At 50.4% G+C, this 19,809-nt stretch overlaps 3 protein-coding genes across 3 annotated transcripts; all 3 read left to right on the top strand.

The window, feature by feature from the left end:
• Window positions 1-528: 528 nt before the first annotated feature.
• Window positions 529-1,701, top strand: LOC109459516 (metallothionein-2A). The gene is made up of 3 exons (XM_019754026.3): window positions 529-931; window positions 1,214-1,279; window positions 1,467-1,701. The coding sequence occupies exons 1-3, from the start codon at window positions 904-906 to the stop codon at window positions 1,556-1,558; spliced, it is 186 nt and encodes a 61-aa protein (XP_019609585.1). The 5' UTR covers window positions 529-903; the 3' UTR covers window positions 1,559-1,701.
• A 3,691-nt stretch (window positions 1,702-5,392) lies between these two features.
• LOC109459508 (metallothionein-I, hippocampal) lies at window positions 5,393-6,775 on the top strand. Its single transcript, XM_019754015.3, has 3 exons — window positions 5,393-5,548; window positions 6,132-6,197; window positions 6,541-6,775. Exons 1-3 carry the CDS (start codon window positions 5,521-5,523, stop codon window positions 6,630-6,632), a joined length of 186 nt encoding a protein of 61 aa, XP_019609574.3. The 5' UTR covers window positions 5,393-5,520; the 3' UTR covers window positions 6,633-6,775.
• Window positions 6,776-10,409: 3,634 nt separating this feature from the next.
• On the top strand, window positions 10,410-11,968 carry LOC109459499 (metallothionein-1E-like). Its single transcript, XM_019754003.2, has 3 exons — window positions 10,410-10,565; window positions 11,012-11,077; window positions 11,748-11,968. Exons 1-3 carry the CDS (start codon window positions 10,538-10,540, stop codon window positions 11,837-11,839), a joined length of 186 nt encoding a protein of 61 aa, XP_019609562.1. The 5' UTR covers window positions 10,410-10,537; the 3' UTR covers window positions 11,840-11,968.
• The last annotated feature ends 7,841 nt before the right edge of the window (window positions 11,969-19,809 follow it).

The raw sequence follows: 19,809 nt of genomic DNA, 5'->3' as shown, positions 1-19,809 counted from the left end.
TCCCTGCCTTAAATACCCTCCATCTTGGCACACAAGCCAGAATGTGCACATGGCCTGCCGTGTCTGCATGCGCTGGGTTGCAACCCTTTTCCCTTTCCTTTTTCTTTTTCCTGACTAAATCATTTTGGTGATGGAATATCTAGTAGATATTATTTTCCAGTCAACATTACTTAACTTTTCTGGGGCTCCATTTCCACCTCTTTAAAATGGGAGCAAGGCATAGTACTTCCCTCACAGGGTTGATACAGGATTAAAAGACAACTCACACTTAACTCGCTTTCTACACTCACTATTGCATACTAAAGCACTGTATATACAAGGGATCAGTGTGTCATCAGTAACCATCCCACGGGTTTAATACAATGCTATACAATTATCAAGCCTTATTCAAGCCTTGAGGACAGTTTTTGTAATCTGTCCTCACTTTCAATAGATTATTTGTCCAACCAGGATCCCCAAGGCCTCCTTTTCAACCCCTCCCTAATCACTCGGGTTCAAGTACGGGGCGCGCAGGGCAGGAGCTGGGCACACAGCAGGAGGGCAGGGACCGGGTGCTTGGCGCACGGCCGGGGCTGCCCCGCGGGCCACATCCGGCTCTGCACCCCGCCCCTCCCACGCCGAGGTCACCTGGGGAGCAAACAGGGCGGCTTCTAGGAACTGGGGCTTGGCGGCCGTGTGCACAGCCGGGTGCTCTCGGCCGGGTGCGCTCAGCCCCGAGCTCCAGTGACTCAGCGCGGGGCGTGTGCAGGCGGCACCCGGCCCCGCGCGGGCTTTTGCACTCGCCCGAGCTCCTTCTTGCTATAAAGGCAGCCCGCCGTGCGCTCTGCCCAACCACACTTTCTCTAAGTCCCAGCCATCCGTCTCGCAGCTGTCCTGAGACTCCAGCCACCACTTCAGCTCGCCATGGATCCCAACTGCTCCTGCGCCACCGGTAAGAGGACCTGGTCCGGACTGGGGATGCCGGGTGTCGACCGATTGTAGAGCTAGAAAAGCAATTTCGGACCCATCGTGTTCTTCCTGATCACTGACTTTCAGGGTCTTAGTGGCTCGTTTCTAAAGCCTTTTAGTCTACCTTTCTCTACTGGCCCCCCTTTTTACTGATAAGGAGATCAGAGTTCATGACGTGCGCAGGTGCTCACCACCTGGTTGTAGAGCTGGGACTCCAGCCCCGGCTCCAGGGACTAGACTGACCTTGTCTTTCTCCTCCTTGCAGGTGGCTCCTGCACCTGTGCCGGCTCCTGCAAATGCAAAGACTGCAAATGCACCTCCTGCAAGAAGAGTAAGTGGAATCCTCTCATCTACTCCCTAACTGCCCCCCCCCAACCCCTGACAGGAATTAAAACAGGGCAGTTGACATCCCTTAGGGAAGGTGGCACCTTCACAATGGCCCCCTGTGGGGAAAAATGGAATCCTTATACATCCTTTGTCCCAAACGCTCATCTCTTCCACTTCCTTCCTTTCCCCAGGCTGCTGCTCCTGCTGCCCCGTCGGCTGTGCCCGGTGCGCCCAGGGCTGCATCTGCAAAGGAGCATCGGACAAGTGCAGCTGCTGTGCGTGACGTCACAGAGAGCCTGCCCCCTGATGTAAATAGAGCAACGTGTTCAAGCCTACATTTTTTTGTACAACCCTGACCTGTTTGCTACATTCATTCCCTTTCTTTTTTATAAAATACATGAATGATAATAAAAGTTGCTGCCTTTATTCTGACTGTTTTCCTTGGCGTGCCCACCAGGGCTGGCTGGGGGATTGGATGGGTTCTGGACTGAAGTGTTACTCCCTAACAAACAGCCCTAAGGCAAGCCAGGTGACCTCACTGAGAGTCTCTAAGGGTGTTGGGTAGTAAGATATGGAAGCCCCTTTGTTCTCATGTCAGTATTAATGGTCCCCAAACCTCTCAATCAGGAATTCTCATTCTCTCTGGTTTTCCTGCCCAACTTCAGGTCCTCAGTGGGTTTAAGGCTTAAAAGCGACAAAAGAGTGCAAAGCAACTCCTCACCAGCTTGGTTCCTACATGGGCTTAAAAATCCTTGTAGTAAAGGGTCAGTTGTGATTTTTTTTCTCTCTCCATCCCAGACCTAAATCTTGGTAATGAATAATTACTATGAAATGACATAAAAGGACAATACAATGTCCACAGTTCTAGATTCAACACACACAATTTCAATAAATATAGGAAGAACAAGTAATAGAGATTTTTAAATGCTGCACATTGTTCATCAGAAGTGTGCACTGAGCACCGGAGACAATTCATAAACGCCCCAAGGTGTGGACCCCACACCTGGAGTGGCACTGCGCCCAACATCCCCCCAGGGAACCGTCACTCTTAGCTTGCCCCACATCACTGACAGGACACCTGCTACCCCTGAGAGTTCCCTGTTTTCACTTGGCTCTGAATCTCTGCAGGTTCCTCCCTAGGTCAGGCTGAAATCTGGGCCTCCATCAAAATATAGCCTTTGGTTCCTTGAAACTAACCAAGTTCCTAGGAATTTGGGGAGAATTGGCTGGCCTTTTCTCAGCAACAAGGAGCACACCTGAGAACTGGTTCCAGATGAAGCATTACCTGTCAGCCTGTGCAGGGTGATGTGGGGTTCTGCAGTGTGGAGGGTGTGGTGGTGTTTATTAGACAGGAGTGAGGCCCTGGTGACTTATAAGTAATGCCAACGGTTAGTTCCCCTGGCTATTTGTGGAGGGAGTTGCTATTTGATGTAAAATCAAAGAGAAGGACAAGTCCTGTGGACCTGAAGGCAGGACCACGCTTGCCCAGCAGGTGCCCTGTGTGAAGAGGGGATCACAAAAGCCAGCCTGTGCCAAGACCATGGTGTTGGTGTGATGCATCCTGGTTCACAGCCTATTTTGCCACTAGTGGTGTGGCCTGGACAAGTCACTGAAACTCTCTGAGGCTCCATTTCCTGATTTGTAGAAAGGAGATTATGTGAGGAATAAACGGTACTGTCCTGGCTCCTGGCTAGGGCTTACTAAACTGTGGCCTTTACGATCGCTATGTCCACATGACATTCATGGTGAGAGAAGTCCTGTTAGATCCCAACAAGTTCTTGGGAAAAGGTTCATTGGTTTAGAAGCATTACTCTAGCTGGAGATTAAGTATGGGATGGAAATTTGCTGACCTGGTACCAGAGGGATTATGGATAAACTCCTACAATAAGCCACCTGGGACAAGACATTGCCACAGCATTTGGACAGACACAAAAGCTTTCCCCACCTTTCATGCCATTTAATCCAGACAGGAGTCTGGAAATGGAAGGGTTGAAGCGATTATGCCATTTTCCAGTGAGGTTAAGCAACCTGCCCAAGGTCACATAGCTCAGAAGTCACATGTCCAAACCTATGCTACAGGTGGCCTCACTCCCTGGCCACAGGTGGCTGATCATGTTGTCATTGGATGCTAAATCATGTCTCTCACTATTCAGAGCAAGAAGGGCCTTTCGAGAAGACCCAGTTGTGTCCCTGAGTTGAGACATGGAAAATGAAGCCCAGAGAGATCACAGAGCTATGGAGATGGCCAGTTATCTGCTCTTCCCACTGCTGCCTCTGGGCCAGGTGTCAGCAACCTCATCTTCTGTGTGAAGTCAGGGTGTCGAGTGGTGGTGAGGGCATGATGCTGCAGGCAGCCTGCATAAGTGCACGTCTTACCTGTATCGCTTAGAGCCCTGTGACATACCCTCTCTGTGGCTCCGTCTCCTGCACGGTAAAGGGGCAAAATAAAATCATATGGTCCATAGGAGTGAAGGAGTCCATACATGCACTGAACCTACTATGGGTCTTGGCACATGGTGAGTGGTCCATAACACTAGCTATTTCCCTGTGATTATTCTACATAGCCTGGGGGAAATTTACCTCCAGACAAGTAAGCCAGGGCTGTGTGTCCTATGGTTTCCTCATCAACCCCATGGGGAAGTGACCTGCCGACCAGAGACTCCCTTCACTCTTCCCACAAAACTGTCCTTGGCACTAAGGATGTCAAGTCATCAGGAGGATGCCTTCTCAGATACCGAAAGAAACCTGCCATTTGTCCTGCCACCTACACCATATGTTATTTAAACATGTGCCTTGAAATGCTTCATATTTTCTTAAATATATTTATGTGGAAAGCAAACCTTTATCCCTACTGATAGTGAGTGTCTAATTCCAGATATAGAAGATGGCCAGATATATAAAATAAAAATATTTCTGTTTCAGTTATGGGTCACCTGTATTGCTGCCCATCGTGGCTGAGCTGGCAGCTGGCTCTTGTTTACATGTCTTCAAGCAGTAGAGAAGTGCTGTGAACAGACCTAGCCCACAGGCCGGTTTATCAGCCACCTTCTTTCCCTGACTGGATTCAATTTAGTATACAAATGCCTAGCTCTGTGACCTTCGGCAAGTAATTTAGACTCCTCATGTTGAAGCAGTCCTATTAGGAAAAAGGGCTCATAAGTAAAAGCATTTCCATTTTGGGGTCGTTGGGAGGGTACAACGATCTAACGTGATTAAAACAGGGCCTGGCATAAGTGCTATGTCATGGTTAGGAGAGGGAAAGGAGAAATAAGCACTCTTCTTGCTGTGTTATTCAAAGCCAAGTCTTCCCCTCATCTAAAATGATTCTTCCTTTGGGGGGACGCCACACTGTGGGAACCGCCTGGATTGGGGTGTACTAGCAAGCTGTAGGGAAGAGCATTAGAGTTTTCTGAGAAGGACCAGGACAAATACGTCCACGGATGCCTTCAGGTGGAGACTGGAAGGAAGGAAGGAAGAGGCAAAGGCCAGTGTATGGCAGAAAAGGAGCTGGGGGGGCGCGGGGGGGGGGGACGACAAGGAGAAGAAATGCGGGTGGGAGGCCAAGGTTCCATTGCAGGCTACTCCCTTTCGTCCCTCCTCTGCTCCTGTCAAGTCAGGAACAGGAGCTCCGGAGCTTGTTACACGTGGGTGTCTGGAAGAGCCAAACGTGAGGACAAGTGCATGGGGGCTAGGAGTGGGAAAGACCGCTAGGTCAAAGGATCTGGATTCCAATAACAAGGACATGGAGACCGTAGTTCGCAGCTCCGGGGGAGGGTGGGGGGATTGGAAAGGGCCTGGCAAGAAGCTTGGGACACCGTGTGCATCACTGCACAAAGTCCTTCCTCGTGATCGTTGGCCAACGGGGCCATCAGCGCTGAGAGCACAGAGGCTAAAGGCGATAGGGGAAAGATGCGCCCGGCCCCGCCATGTGCACTCAGCCTAGACCACCGCGCTGCGAGCGCACGGATTCCGTGGGGCGGAGTGCAAGAGCTGGGGCGGGGTGCAAGGGCCGGGGCGGGGTGCAAGGGCCGGGGCGGGGTGCAAGGGCCGGGGCGGGGTGCAAGGGCCGGGGCGGGGTGCAAGAGCCGGGGCGGAGTGCAAGGGCTGGGGCGGGGCCTCTGCGCCCGGGCCACCTCTTCTGGTTATAAAGAGAGCACGCGGGCTCGTAGGCGCCACCACGCGTCGTACCAGCACTGGTTCCTCTTCGCTTCTCACTTCGGACCTCCTGCCTCACCTCTGCTCGAAATGGACCCCAACTGCTCCTGCCCCACTGGTAAGAACGCCGGCCCTGGGCCTCCGGAGGCCCCTTTCCCAGCCAGTGTTCCTGGGGTGGAGGAGCGAGTATTTTGAGCTTGACAGGAAGTAGACTCCTGTAGTTAGCAGGTCTTGGACTTTCTCCCTGGCCCAACGCCGTCATCCACGCAGTCATGCCCAGCCTAAGCATTTCCAGCCTCCCAGCGGCTCCTGTTTCAGAGGACTAGAGGCCTGAGGCTCAAGGCGGCCCTGCTCCACACCATGCAGGTGTCAAGGGGCTGCTGGACCTGGCCTCAGTGCTCTGCCCGTCTCTGCCTGTGCTGGGTGAGAGGCAGGGACAATGCCTCTTCTGGGCTCAAGACATAAGTCCCCAGCCCCAGCATTCCTGAACTGGGTCTGGAGCCTGGCACCATCCCTGTGGGGTAAATACAAGGGAGAGACCCGCCTGCTCCAGCAGGAGGATGGAGAAGGTAGGGTTAGGCTTGCATCGGTTCTTCGTGGGACAGGAGTTCCCAGAGCTGGGCCCTGCCCGGAGGAGGAGGTGCAGAGAGCTGTCTCGCCCACATCACACATCTCCTTGCGTGTCTTTCTCCTCTTTGCAGGTGACTCCTGCACCTGCGCCAGCCCCTGCAAATGCAAGGACTGCAAATGTACCTCCTGTAAGAAAAGTGAGTGAGGGGCCTTCTCTGGGAATCCAGGGGTTGGGCTAAGACAAGGGAGGGAGCCCAGAGCTGGTTGTGAGTGGATGGCTCTGGGGAGGTTGGTCTTGCTTTGCCCCTAGGAGCCTACAACTGCTGCTGCAGGCTTCCTGCCCTTCCTGGGCTCAGATGGGGCAGGCCAGCCTTTTCTGGTGAAAGCCAACCCCCAAAGGTTCTATTCATCACCACAGGACAGATTATGCTTTTCTGTACTCAGGGTCCTCCGAGACCCAAGGCTTGTGATAAGCCTCATATTGGGCGGGGAGTTACCTGGTAAAGTCTCTGACCTCTCATTTACCACTTCTCTCCCCAGGCTGCTGCTCCTGCTGCCCCGTGGGCTGTGCCCGGTGCGCCCAGGGCTGCATCTGCAAAGGAGCATCGGACAAGTGCAGCTGCTGTGCGTGACATCACAGAGAGCCTGCTTCCTGATGTAAATAGAGCAACATATTCAAACCTACATTTTTTTGTACAACCCTGACCCGTTTGCTACATTCATTCCCTTTCTTTTTTATAAAATACATGAATGATAATAAAAGTTGTTGCCTTTATTCTGACTGTTTTCCTCGGTGTACCCACCATGGCTGGCATAGGGGATTAGATGGGTTCATGTTGATGGTACCAAAACTTCTCAGTCAGGAATTCTCATTCTCTCTGGTTTCCCTGCCCAACTTCAGGTCTTCAGTGGGTTTCAGGCCTAAAAGTGACTAAGAATGGAAAACAACTCCCTACCCGCTTGGTTCCTACATGGGCTTAAAAATCCTTCTATTGAAGGATCAGTTGTTTTTTCTATTCATCCCAGACCTAAATCTTAGTAATTAATAAATACTATGAAAGGACAATACAAAGCCCATGTTTCTAGATTCAACACACACAATTTCAATAAACATAGGAAGAACAAATAATAGAGATTTTTAAATGCTGCACATTGTTCGTCAGAAGTGTGCACTGAGCACTGGAGACAATTCATAAACGCCCCAAGGTGTGGACCCCACACCTGGAGTGGCACTGCGCCCAACATCCCCCCAGGGAACCGTCACTCTTGGCTTGCCCCACATCACTGACAGGACACCTGCTACCCCTGAGAGTTCCCTGTTTTCACTTGGCTCTGAATCTCTGCAGGTTCCTCCCTAGGTCAGGCTGAAATCTGGGCCTCCATCAAAATATAGCCTTTGGTTCCTTGAAACTAGCCAAGTTCCTAGGAATTTGGGGAGAATTGGCTGGCCTTTTCTCAGCAACAAGGAGCACACCTGAGAACTGGTTCCAGATGAAGCATTACCTGTCAGCCTGTGCAGGGTGATGTGGGGTTCTGCAGTGTGGAGGGTGTGGTGGTGTTTATTAGACAGGAGTGAGGCCCTAGTGACTTGTAATTAATGCCAACGGTTAGTTCCCCTGGCTATTTGTGGAGGGAGTTGCTATTTGATGTAAAATCAAAGAGAAGGACAAGTCCTGTGGACCTGAAGGCAGGACCACGCTTGCCTAGCAGGTGCCCTGTGTGAAGAGGGTTTGCAAAAGCCAGGCTGTGTAGGGGTATGGGTGCCGATGTCAGGCATCCTGGTTCACAGTCCACAATGCCACCTGGCTTTGGGACCTGAACAAGTCCTTTGAAACTCTCTGAGATTCCAGTTTTTTATTTGTATAAAGTAGATTATACCTCTCTCTATGTGAGGAATAAATAATGGCGTCCTGGCTCCTGGCTAAGGCTTAACAAACAGTGGCCATTTCGATCACTATATCCACACTGAATCCTTTTAGCTCCCAACAAACTCCTGGAGAAAGGCTCGATGGTTTCAAAGCATTAGTCTGGGTTGGAGGCTAGAGATGGCATTAGAATCCGGCTGACCCAGTGCCATGGGGAGTGTGGATGACCTGCCTTAGGTCCTCTGGGACAAGAGGCTGCCACAGCACTTGGGCGACACCAAAGCCTTTCCCACCCTTCATGTCATTTGATGCACAGGAACCAGTGAGAGAGTGAAAGTCCACAGACTGGAGTGAGGGGGCTACTTTCCAGAGAGGTTAGGCAACCTGCCCAAGGTCATACAGCTGGTAGTCCCAAGTCTGAATGTATGCTACAACTGTCTCACCCCCTGCCCAAGGGTGGCTGATTGTGTCCTCACTGGGTGCTAAATCCTGCCTCTTGTTATTCAAAGCTGGAAAGGTCCTTTGAGACAGTCCTGTTGTGCTCCTGCCTTGAGATATGGCAAACTGAAGCCCAGAGAGGTCACAGAGCTACGCCCAGGGGTCTGACTCCTCAGTACTCAGTGCCCTTCCCATTGCTGCCTCTGTGCCAGGTGTCCGGTGTCCTCCTCTTTCATGTGATGTCACGGTGCCAAGTGGTGGCTGAGGGCAGCTGGCATGAGTACCAGTCCCACCCGTGTCACTGATAGCTGGGTATCATTACCTATCTGTGGCTAAGTCTCCCCCACTATAAAAAGGGAAAATAATAGTGTGTGGCTCTTAGGTTTGAATGATTTAATACACACAAAGAACTTAGAATGATGCCAGCCACACTGTGAGTAATCTATAATAATAGCTGTCTATTAATTTATATTTATTACTCACAGCATAGGAGACATTTTTCTACTTGCAGACAAAGAAGCCAGCCTGCTGTGCCTCGCGCTGTGTTGCCCTCATCAACCGTGTGGACAAGAGACCAGTGGCCCTGACAGGTGAGCCTCTCTTCCCACTAAAGAGGATCAGCACTACAGATGTAAAGCATGAGCAACACCATCCATGTGTCATCACAGACAAGGAAGCATCCCGCCATTTCCATCACCTGCAGCAGTACTTTACTTAACATTATTTTAATCCATTCACACTTTCTTAAATATATTTATATGAAAAGCAAACTCTTTAACACTACTGAAAATGAGAATCGGTTTACTTCCAAACATAGACGGTAGCCACAAAACTATATCTGTACAGATATATATCTATATCTATATCTGTATATATATCTATATCTATCTACATCTATATGTCTATATCTATAGCTATAGCTATATCTATATATATAGATATATTCCTTCTGTATGTATCACTTTGTCACTCAGAATTGAGCTTGACGCAATAGAGCTGGTGAAGACACATCTCTGGGTCAAAGAGAATGTGCATCATTGACTTTCTATGGGGAAGTGACAGGAGTCAGATCCAGGGCACCACTTCCCAGAACCTCACGTGGGTTAGTGGGTTAGTTACATTATGTAAACTCCTTGTGCTGTGTGTAATTCTAGTATTTCCCTTTAGAGTTGTTGTTAGGGTTTAAAGAGGGAAAGCGATTAACCAAGGCTTGGCACAGACCAAATATTTTGTAATTGTCAGGAAAAACTGAAAGGGAAATACCTTTTCTTGTTATTTATGCCCAGTTGGCCCAGCACCTAAAATGATCCCTTCCCAGAGGGGCATCCCATGCTTTGGGAACCTCCGTCCTGGAGTGGGTGGAAGGACTAGGCTGAAGAAAGCCCTGTAAAGTTTAGGCAAAGGAATGTGCCCATTCACTCCTCCAGTCATGGAGGATGAAAGGAAGGAGGAAGGGGCCTGTATTCGCGACTTTGCTGTGTATTGGAGGGAAAGCGATGATTGGGGGGCGGGGGTGAGGGGGTAAAGGTCACATCTACCAGCGGTCTTTGCACACAACTCCTGGACTCCAGCCAAGTCAGGGACGTGAGCACAAGGTTGGGCTTGCACATGGGTTCCAGGAAAGGGCGAACCTGAGAACAAGGACGCGGGGAGCAGGGGTGGGGGAAACTGGCAGGTCTCAGGGGCTGAGTTACCAGAATACCCGGGAACGTGCAGGGAGTGATTGTTGATTGTTGATTGACTGTTAGCTCTGCCGCATCCCCTGGGGAAAACTGGGAAGGGTGAGGCCGGGAGGCCAGGACATCGTGTACAGCACGTCTTACAAATCCCTCCGCGTGATCTAGAGCCTAAGGGGCTGCACGTGCGGTGCGCACAGACCCCGAAGGCGATGGGGGAAAGATGCGCTCGGCCGGGCCAGGTGCACTCAGCCCAGCCTAACGCGTTGCGGGCGGCACGGATTCAGTGGGGCGGAGTGCAAGAGCTGGGGCGGGGTGCAAGGGCCGGGGCGGGGTGCAAGGGCCAGGGCGGGGTGCAAGGGCCAGGGCGGGGTGCAAGGGCCGGGGCGGGGTGCAAGGGCCGGGGCGGGGTGCAAAGCTGGGCGGGGTCTCTGCGCCCGGGCCAACTCTTCTGGCTATAAAGCGAACACGCGGGCTCGTAGGCGCCACCACGCGTCGTATCAGCACTGGTTCCTCTTCGCCTCTCACTTTAGACCTCCTGCCTCACCTCTGCTCGAAATGGACCCCAACTGCTCCTGCCCCACCGGTAAGGACCCGGCTCTTCTGTGCTTTCTTCCTAGCCAAGCTCCTGCGAGCATTTCCAGTCTCCCTTTGCCTCTATGTTAGAGTTGAGGGTACTAAGGTCAGGGGGCTGCTGGACTGGGACCGGTGCTCTGTCCAGGCCTCAGAGCTGCCAGGCCTTGATGGCAGGTGGGGACTTTGTTTGTTTGGGGTTCAGAACATAAGACCCTGGTGCCAGATCCAGTATGCCTGGACTGTGTCTGGAGCCTGGGACCTACCTTGTCGGGTAAAATCGGGAGAGGACCTACCTTCCCCGCACCAAGAGAGAAGATGGGACTTTCTTTTTCTGCTCTGAGTGGGCAAGGAGCTTCTAGTGCTGGGTCCTGACAGGAAATGCAGGGAGTGATTGTTGATTGACTGTTAGCTCTGCCGCATCACACTCACATCTCCTTGCCTGTCTCCTCCTTGCAGGTGGCTCCTGCACCTGCGCCGGCTCCTGCAAATGCAAGGACTGCAAATGCACCTCCTGCAAGAAGAGTGAGTGAGGGGCCTTCTCTGGGATTATGGGGGCTGCTGGGCTGAGTCAGGAGGGCACCCTGAGCTGCACAGAAAAGATCAGGCCAATGACCCAGTGTCCCCCTACCACCCTTTCCTCAGCACAAGAGTCAGAATCAGAGCCCAGAGAGCCATGGAGGTGGTTGAGTCCAACCTCATTCTAGAATGGGGACACTGAGGTCCAGAGAGGTCACCAAATGATGCCAAGGATGGAGCCAGAGCTAGAATCTGTCTCTTTCTGAACCCTCTAGTGTCCTGAGCACTTTATGCACATTTCTCTGACCTCCTGGTACAGCCCTCTCCTGTAGAGGCAGCCCAGAGCTTTCCTGGCCCTCTGGGCAGGAGTTTTGCCCGTCTCTGATCTTGAGAACTTTCCTTGGTACATTGTATTGTTCTAGGGGGTGTGGGACTGACTTCCATTGCCCCCTAGGCCCTGTCACTGCTTCTCCATGCTTTCTGCCCTGTGTGGACTCAGAAGGAACAGGGCGGCTGTTTCCAAAGTTCTATAGTAATTGTCTCAGGACAGTACACGCCATCTCAAATTCAGGGTCTTCTGGGTTGGGAGCGTGGGGCACTTGTGCCAGGCCTGCTGTCGGGCAGAGAGGTGCCTGTCATATCTGCTCTGACTTCTCCCTCTGCCCTTTCTCCCCAGGCTGCTGCTCCTGCTGCCCCGTGGGCTGTGCCCAGTGTGCCCAGGGCTGCATCTGCAAAGGAGCGACGGACAAGTGCAGCTGCTGTGCGTGACGTCCCTGATGTAAATAGAGCAAGATGTTCAAACCTGCATTTTTTTTATTTTTTCATAAACCCTGACCCCATTGCCACATTCCTTTTTGTATGAACTTTTTGAATAACAATAAACGTATCTAGACTCTTCTGGCTCCGCGTTCCTCATAGTGTTTTGGGAACGAGAGACTTGGTTCTCGTTGGGCTGTCAGGGAACCTGCGTTGGGAGAAGTTGAGGGTGGATTTGGCACAGGAATTGCCGGGTGAGGTGTAATGCTGCCGGCCATCTGGCCTGGCCTTGGCTTTTCTTGGTGAGCTGTGGCAGAGCGTTTCCTCTATCTCCTTCTAGAGTTAACTGGTCCCTGCCCTTTTTGTGTGTCTGTGTCACTGCATATATTCATTTGGTAGCCACCTATGGTGTCCCTACTATATACACAGGCATTGGGGTCTCAGTGGTGAGGTGACATGGGGCCTACAGACTGCCGGGGAGAGACAGAATTACCGCACAGAAGAAACACAATGGCTATGACTGAGAATGCTGTTGGGGTGTGCCTAGTGAAGACACCTTGGCACTGAGATCTGAGAGCTGCATTCCTGTCAGGGGACAGCTTGAGCAAACGCCCCGAAGTGGGAAAAAGTTTGATGTGTTCAGGAAATAGAAGGCCAGCATGTCTGAGCTAGTGTTGAGGGGAGTCGGCTAATTACACTTTGGAGAGGGGAGAACAGAGACCATGTGCTTCATTCATTTGAGTGACCTGCCCCCCCACAACCGCTTGTGCAGCTGAATCGCTTGGTGAGGTGGCAAGAGTGCCAAGCTGCCATCCCACTTCCCTTCCCAGCCCCAATCTGATTTCTTATGGGCCAAGGGGAGCCTGTATTTTTAACAAGTACCTAAGGTTGCAACCTATTGACACAGTCACATGGACTCAGTGAAATGCAACTAGCTGCCAGGAAGTATTTCCACCCCAGTTGGTATATGAAGCCAACACCCCTAACAAGTAGCTATCTGCACTGGTGGCCCAGGGAACCCGGAGGGACCCAGTTCTCGTCAGTCTGTAGAGGGAGAGGCAGGCAGGATGTGGCAAGTGCCTTCGTAGAGAGCAAATCAGACTGAAAGGGCAGTCCAAGCCTCCTTGGAGACTCACACTATGAAAACACTACCCGATATGGGTGGGCTGATGTCCCAGCTGCCTTTTCCTGGCGAGAGAGCCTGGCACAGACCTTGTGGGGCTTGGACAGGAATGTTGTGTGGCACTGCCTGTTTGGTCTGGAAGTCCTGGTGCCAAGGTTCATAAATGTGCCCATTTGTTGCTCTTTCACAGTTCTGCTTTCGGGACCCACAGCTGCCAAACTTCTCCAGGGAAGGGGATATAATGTCTTCACGGACCTGAGAAACAGTCATCCAACTTGCAACATTGTGTTTTCCAAGTCATGTGTGAAGTGGCGTCCTTGCTCTATCCCTGAGCTCCATCTCCCCAAGAGGTGGGTGGGGCATTAATTTATAATAGTGTTTTTCTAATTTGAGATGGCTGCATCAGAATGATTGTTTAATTCCAGAAGTGAATACCTCGTTTAACTGGGAAAGCAGTTAAACGTGTCATTTCTGGGGCCAGACTGCCTGGCTGGAAGCATAGCTCCCCTACTTAGGCAGGTTATGTGGCCTGTTTGTGCCTCATATTTCTCATCTGGAAAGTGGGGACAATAATAGCACCTACCCCACAGGGTTGTTGCGAGGTTAAATGTGGCTAGCTGTCTCTGGCACCTAATAAGTGCTTAGCAAGTGCTACTTCCCTCTAGGCCAGGCACAGCCTGACCATCAGTAGGTGATCCATAAATGCTGTTTACTTGATGCCATGAACACTTATTGGACCCCTGCTGTATGTAAATCATTGTGCTGGGCACAGAGAAGAAAGATAGCATATAAATGAGATCCAGTCCCTTTGCTGGAGGAGGTCTTATTCAAGTCCCTGTTGAATTCAGGGAACGTTTATTTATCACTTCAGGATGCAGCTGCTGAACGGAGGCAAAGAATGATGCAGTCTGAACATTTCCGCTTTTCAGGAGAATGGCCCTATTCCACTCTGACTCTGGGACAGGCTGAGTGTGAGACAAGCTAAGACAGAGGTGTGGAAGCCTCAGGGAGAGGGTGTGATTCAGTCTGATGGGAACGCCAGGAGAAAACCCTATTCCTTCATTCCTTCATTCCTTCACATGGTCACTTCTTGGCCAGAAGTGATTAGAGCATTGGTGGTGGATGGGCTGGAAAAGTGGGAGGCTAACTCTTCTGGGGGAAAGGGGAAAGCTGGCATGATAGCCCTTCCTCCGGAACAGATGCTTAGTGTTGGATGACACTGAACCAATCAGATCCTCTCTCCTGAGAAGTATACATTCAAGGTGCAGGTGGCCGGAACAAAGGGTACCTGAAACGTATGCTATACCTGGAACTACCTCATGGGAAGAGGAAAGCGCCCACCCTAAGTGGCCGTCACGAAGACTACAAGCTACAAATCTGTTTCTGTGAGAGTGATGGTACATCTCTTGCGACCCAGAGAGGCTGAGCATCTGCTGAGCCCAGGTCCTTCCTGGCCCCTTCCCTCCTCCATGGTGGCCTTCGTCTCTTCCTCTGCAAACTCTTCTATTTAGCAACGGTAGGGGGTAGCGGTGGGGGTGGGGGTATGTTGTAAAGGTTGGCTGTGTTGTGCCACAAGGCCAGCAGTAGGGACTTCTCAGTGGTCAGAGAGCCCTCCTCTGAGCCTCGGCCTGATTCTCGAGTGCTCAAAGGAGGAATGTGAAACAAGTGGGGAGTTGGTGCCGTCATCAAGGCTTGGGTGATATGTAGGATTCTGTGGACTAACCCCTGGGATTCCAGCCTCACAAAGCTGGGGGATGGGACCTGGGTCCCTTCACCAGCCACCTAGCCGGCTTGACCCATCATCACCATCGCTGGATGTAGGGGTACAGCCATGTGCAGACTGGACTCTGCTCTCTCCAAGGTACCTCTTTCTCCTGCAACCCCCACAACCAGACTAAGCCACAATCTCCACCAGCAGTTCAGTGATCTCGGGTCACCCCTGCCAGGAGGTTTTCTCAGCTTCACGTGGTCCTTCAGAGAACAAGGGCAATGCGTTCCCCAGAGAAGTCAGTCTCTGGGGGTAGACTGAGGTTTTTGATGGGCACTGATCAAGTTCGGTTGTCTGGTATCCATGCCCCAACTTCCTTTTGGGGAACTCCTACCACCCCTCTATTGTGCGCAGCTTTGGAGGGGGATCCAGGGATCCAACTAAAAACCTTAAAGGTTCAGACCCTTGCTCTCCAGGGAGCTTCAGCCAATCAGATGTTCCGCTTGGGGTTAGAGTGAGTTCCCAGGACATTTGTCACAGGCACATGCCCCGACCAGATTCTTTGGGCCCCGAGTCCAGGCCTGCAGATTCTGCATCCCAACCCTATGACATTTCCTTGCTCCTGCCCCTTTCCAAGCCTGGTCCTGCAGCTCCACTCACCCCCTGACCCCCTTTACCCTTCCAGCAAATGAACCTCAGCTTAATTCTATTGCTGGTAACCAAGGAGTCTGGAGACGATGTTGGTGGGGCAAGGGGCTTCCTCTGTAACATCACAGGACCACCGCCCAGGGCCTGAGACTCTGAGGGCAGGACAGGATGGGGGTTTGGATATCACCTCCCATCCTGGGCCACTCTCCTTCTTGCCTGGGCCTGTGAGACACGCCTGCCTGCCCGGGGTGAGGCTCTGTGTGGGTAGGTGTTTCCTGCCCTTGGGGCCTGCCACTCTCGGGCCTGGGAAACTCACTTTCCTGGCAGGGACTCAATGTCTGCGCAGTCAGATGAGGCTGCTCATAGCGCTGTGGGTCCCAGGGTGCTGGGGCCTTAGTACCGATGAAAAATCGAGACAAAATCCCCAAAAGCTTCCCTAGAGGAAACAAGCCCAAAAAGGGCATGTGTGCAGGGCTCTTGGCTGCCCTGTCTCTCCTTACAGCAAGCCACCCCAGTCCTGAAGGAGAGAATAGTATAAGAAAAGGCTTGGCAATGGGAAAAAGAGCCTCGTGTGATCATTTCCCAGCTAACGGGGAGCCATAGAGGATTAAGGGGCAAGGGGACAATGGGATTGGGTCTGTTCATTGTCCTGGGCCTGTGACAAGTACTGATTAATAGTGGTGACTAAGGCAGTCTGCCTACCGGGGTCCTCAGTCCTTGGTGTGAGTGCGGTGGGTGGCGGGTGTCGACTACACAAATTCAACATGGGGTGATAGAAGACAGTGCAGCATCAAGCAGACTCCCACTTCCTGCCACCCTCTTTTGGAATGTTGGACGTTTAAATTTCTGCCAATCAAGTGGGTGTAAAATGGTATCCATCAAACGGGATTATGAAGATAGAATAACACCACGCCCAGAATATAGTAGGCGCTCAGTAAATAGTCGATGCTATTAAGACAAAGCTGTGTGGCCTTCCACCAGATTGATATTGATTTTAAAGTTTGACGATATCAAATGGGGATACTCACCCATGGCTGGGAAAGACCAAAGGGACGTTAGACTTACCTACAGGGTTCTGATGTTTTGTTTTCTTTTTGACAAGCAAATGAGTTCATGCATTGCTTCTGGAGTTAAAAACAATTCTTTGTGAAAGAAAACCGGATCTACACAAGGTCACAAGGTGGATAACTGCTCAAGAGGCTCCCCATTCGCAGTCCGATGCTCCCTTCCCAGCAGCTCTCTTCAGGGCAGTCATATCGCAGTGCCAGCCCATTGTTGTCCTGTGGGATGTGGGCTCGGTGAGGCCAGAGCTTGCAAATTTTATAGGACAAACGGGAAATCCAGAGTTTTATGAAAAATATCCAGGTGTTTAAGAGATTGCATGGAACCGTAAAAGCATTATGCTACCTGAAATGAGCCAGACACAAAAGTGTATGATTCCATTTCTATAAAGTACGTAGACTAGGGAAATTCATAGACACAGCACATAGAACAGAGGTGACCAGGAGTTGGGGAGGGGGAAATGGGGAGTTATTGTTTGATGGGCACAGAGTTTCTATTTGGGATGATGGAAAAGTTCTGGAGATGGATGGTGGCGGTAGTTGCACAACAATGCGAATATTATTAAGGCCACTGAATTGTACACTTTAAAATGGCAAATTCTATGTTATAGATATTTTGCTACAATTAAGAATCATATTAAAAGGAAAAAGAGAGAGAGGAAAAAAGAGCAAACAAAAGTCAGAGACTCAGATTTGGCCAATCTGCAACTCCTGGCTGGGGCATCCCTGTCTGGAATGATTACTCCAGCTTGTTCCGCCTCCACCTACCCAAATCCCACTCATCCCTCAAGGTCTGGCCCAAGTGTCACCCCTTTTCATTCCCCAAGGTGGAAGGTCCAGCAGCACTGGGCCCATTTTCCTGCCTCGCAGCATCAAAACCCGTAAGAGTCACATTCTCCAAGTTGTCACAGTCCCACGGCATTTTATTTTCTTCTGGTCCACTTTCCCCGCTTGTATTACCTCTGTGGCCATGCAGGCATCCCAGTTTCCAACCCCCACAGACTGTCAGCTTCTCGGGGATGGAGCAGTTTCTCCATGTTCGCATACGATTCAGTGCTGCAGCCTTACTGAGAGCTCCTTCCCTGCCAGACCTGGGCCCCAGGCCCGGCTACAGAGAGAGGAGATCTAAGGAGCCCTGTCTCACTTCATCAGGGGCAGGGCCTTGTCGTTTGTTTGTTTAATCTAGGGTGTGTAAGCCTGGGCCCCACTGACATTTTGGGTCAGGTAGTTCCTTGTTGTACAGGCTGTCCGTGCATGCATTTAGGCCTCCCTGGCCTCCATCCACGGGATGCCAGAGCACTCCCCTCGTTTTGACAACCAAAACTATTTCCAGGTATTGCCAAATGTCCCCTGGGGGAGCAAAATGCCCCCTGGTTAACAACTGGTTTAATTCACTTATTCATTTATCTAGTAAGCGCTTTCTTAAAATCAAGATTCCAGATAAGGTGTGAGGAGGCTCGTAGGCAGTTTGAAAGGTAGGTACATTTTTTTTAAATCTCAGCAGCATAGTTTAACTATGGCTCCCAGAATTCTAAGTACTTCCTCTCCCGGTGTCATAGATCCCAGCTCTTCGGTTCAAGTTTCCAAGGCTGAGCACTTCACATTTTTAAAAGATTGACTTCCTTTACTCGGTGTTTTCTGACACCTTGTGGTCATTTTGTTTATTGCAAGCTGGGGAAACGCCAGTTCTGTTTCACCTGTTAAGAAGCGTAAGACAATCAGGCTTGCTTTCCTTAGATGCTAGAAAGTAGTTCTAAACTCACAGCTATGAGAGAGTGAGAGGTATGCAGATAGGCCCTCAGGGAAGTAGTTTGGCGTTAGCATGAGCTGTTATAAGCAATGTTCCGCCAATTTTCCTAGGGCCTTTGAAATTTTAAGGCACCAACTTTGCCCCTACCGTGTTTCCCCTGAAAATAAGATCTAGCCGGACAATCGGCTCTAATGCATCTTTTGGAGCAAAAAATTAATATAATATAATATATTTTGCTCCAAAAGATGCATTAGAGCCGATTGTCCGGCTAGGTCTTATTTTCGGGGGAAACACGGTACCTTCCCCACCTTTTCTACTACTAAAGGTCCTGTTTGGAATGCATTTATAATTTATGTCAAGTGCATTTGAATTCATTTTTGTGAACATATTTTTGAGAATTTTATAGTACACTTGGAGCTAGACACATTTAGGATGCCATAAAATGAGGATATCTTGAATTAAAACAGTGTTTTCCAAATTTATCTGATGTCAGAAACAGAATGATGCAATAGGCCCAAGGTTGGACGCCTCAGCGATTGTGCACAGCAGGGAGGTCTGGAAACCTCAGTGTCATGGGGTGTCAGAGCTGTCGCTATGGTGATTCGGCGTGCTGGCTGACGTTGAGCATGCCTTGCATATCCCTGAGACTCAGTTTCCAGGCTTGTGCCACTTCCCTGTCCATCTGGTCCCAAGTAAAATGGTTATTCAGGGCGCAGGTTTGGGCAGAAACCAACTTCTGCAACTGTTATTAATATGTATGATATTTAATAACAATAATGATGAAGTTTCAAGAGGTTTGAGAGCGTTCAAGTGAGCACAGCCAGACTTTGGTCTATTCTCCACACAGCAGCCACACTCGTCCTGGTAGAACACGTCCATCTTCTGTTCCAAACCCTCCAGTGACTCACCATTTCTCTTGGACTAGAAGCCAAAGTCCTTACGCTGGCTCATAAGGCCCTACATGACTCCCTCCCACCAGCTCTTTTTGCCTAGTCCTCTTCCTCAGGACCATCAAGAACATTCTGCCCCAGGGCCTTTGCACCTCCTGTTCCCTGTGCCTAGGATGCTGTCACTGGCTCCCTCCCTCCTCTACTTCAAGTCTTCACTCAGCACCATCCCCCTTCCCACCTTTGTTTTTTTCCTGAGCATTATCTAATTGCCTATATTTGTATTTGATAATTTGTCTACCTTCCCTAACAGAATGCACACTCCATGAGGGCAGAGACTTTTTTAACGGAAACATTCTTGTTTACTGCAGACATTAAATGGCAGGGCACTTACATAAGAAATAAGTCAGACAAGGCAAACTTGCAAATGAAAGATCTCTTTGGAAACAGAGACGTTCCTTGAAGGAGACCGTTTGTAAGCCATTATATAGTCATTGTAAAAGATGTCTTACCATAATCATTATATAATCATGGTAAAAAATTTGATCTTTTTTACTTAGCCTAGGAAGCAATACGATAATCTCACATCTTGGTTTTATTGGCTCAGACAAGATCTGATCTACAGTTCCTCGTTTCCTCTGCTTGCTTACCTTAAGGGTTTAGTCAGTCAAGGAAGAAACAAGAACAGTGAAAGGCAGTAGTTTCCGTGGACTTCAGAACAACCACATCGGAGAATGGGTGATGAGAAATGGATCGTGATTGCTGCGAGGGCTCTAATATAAACAAGAATTTAATCATTTGATGG

The sequence above is a fragment of the Rhinolophus sinicus genome, chromosome 8 (genome assembly GCF_057876585.1).
Source record: "Rhinolophus sinicus isolate RSI-liver-muscle chromosome 8, RSI-T2T, whole genome shotgun sequence".
NCBI lineage: Eukaryota > Metazoa > Chordata > Mammalia > Chiroptera > Rhinolophidae > Rhinolophus > Rhinolophus sinicus.
Note: the sequence above shows the minus strand (reverse complement) of the source record. Positions and strands in the feature narration are given on the sequence as shown.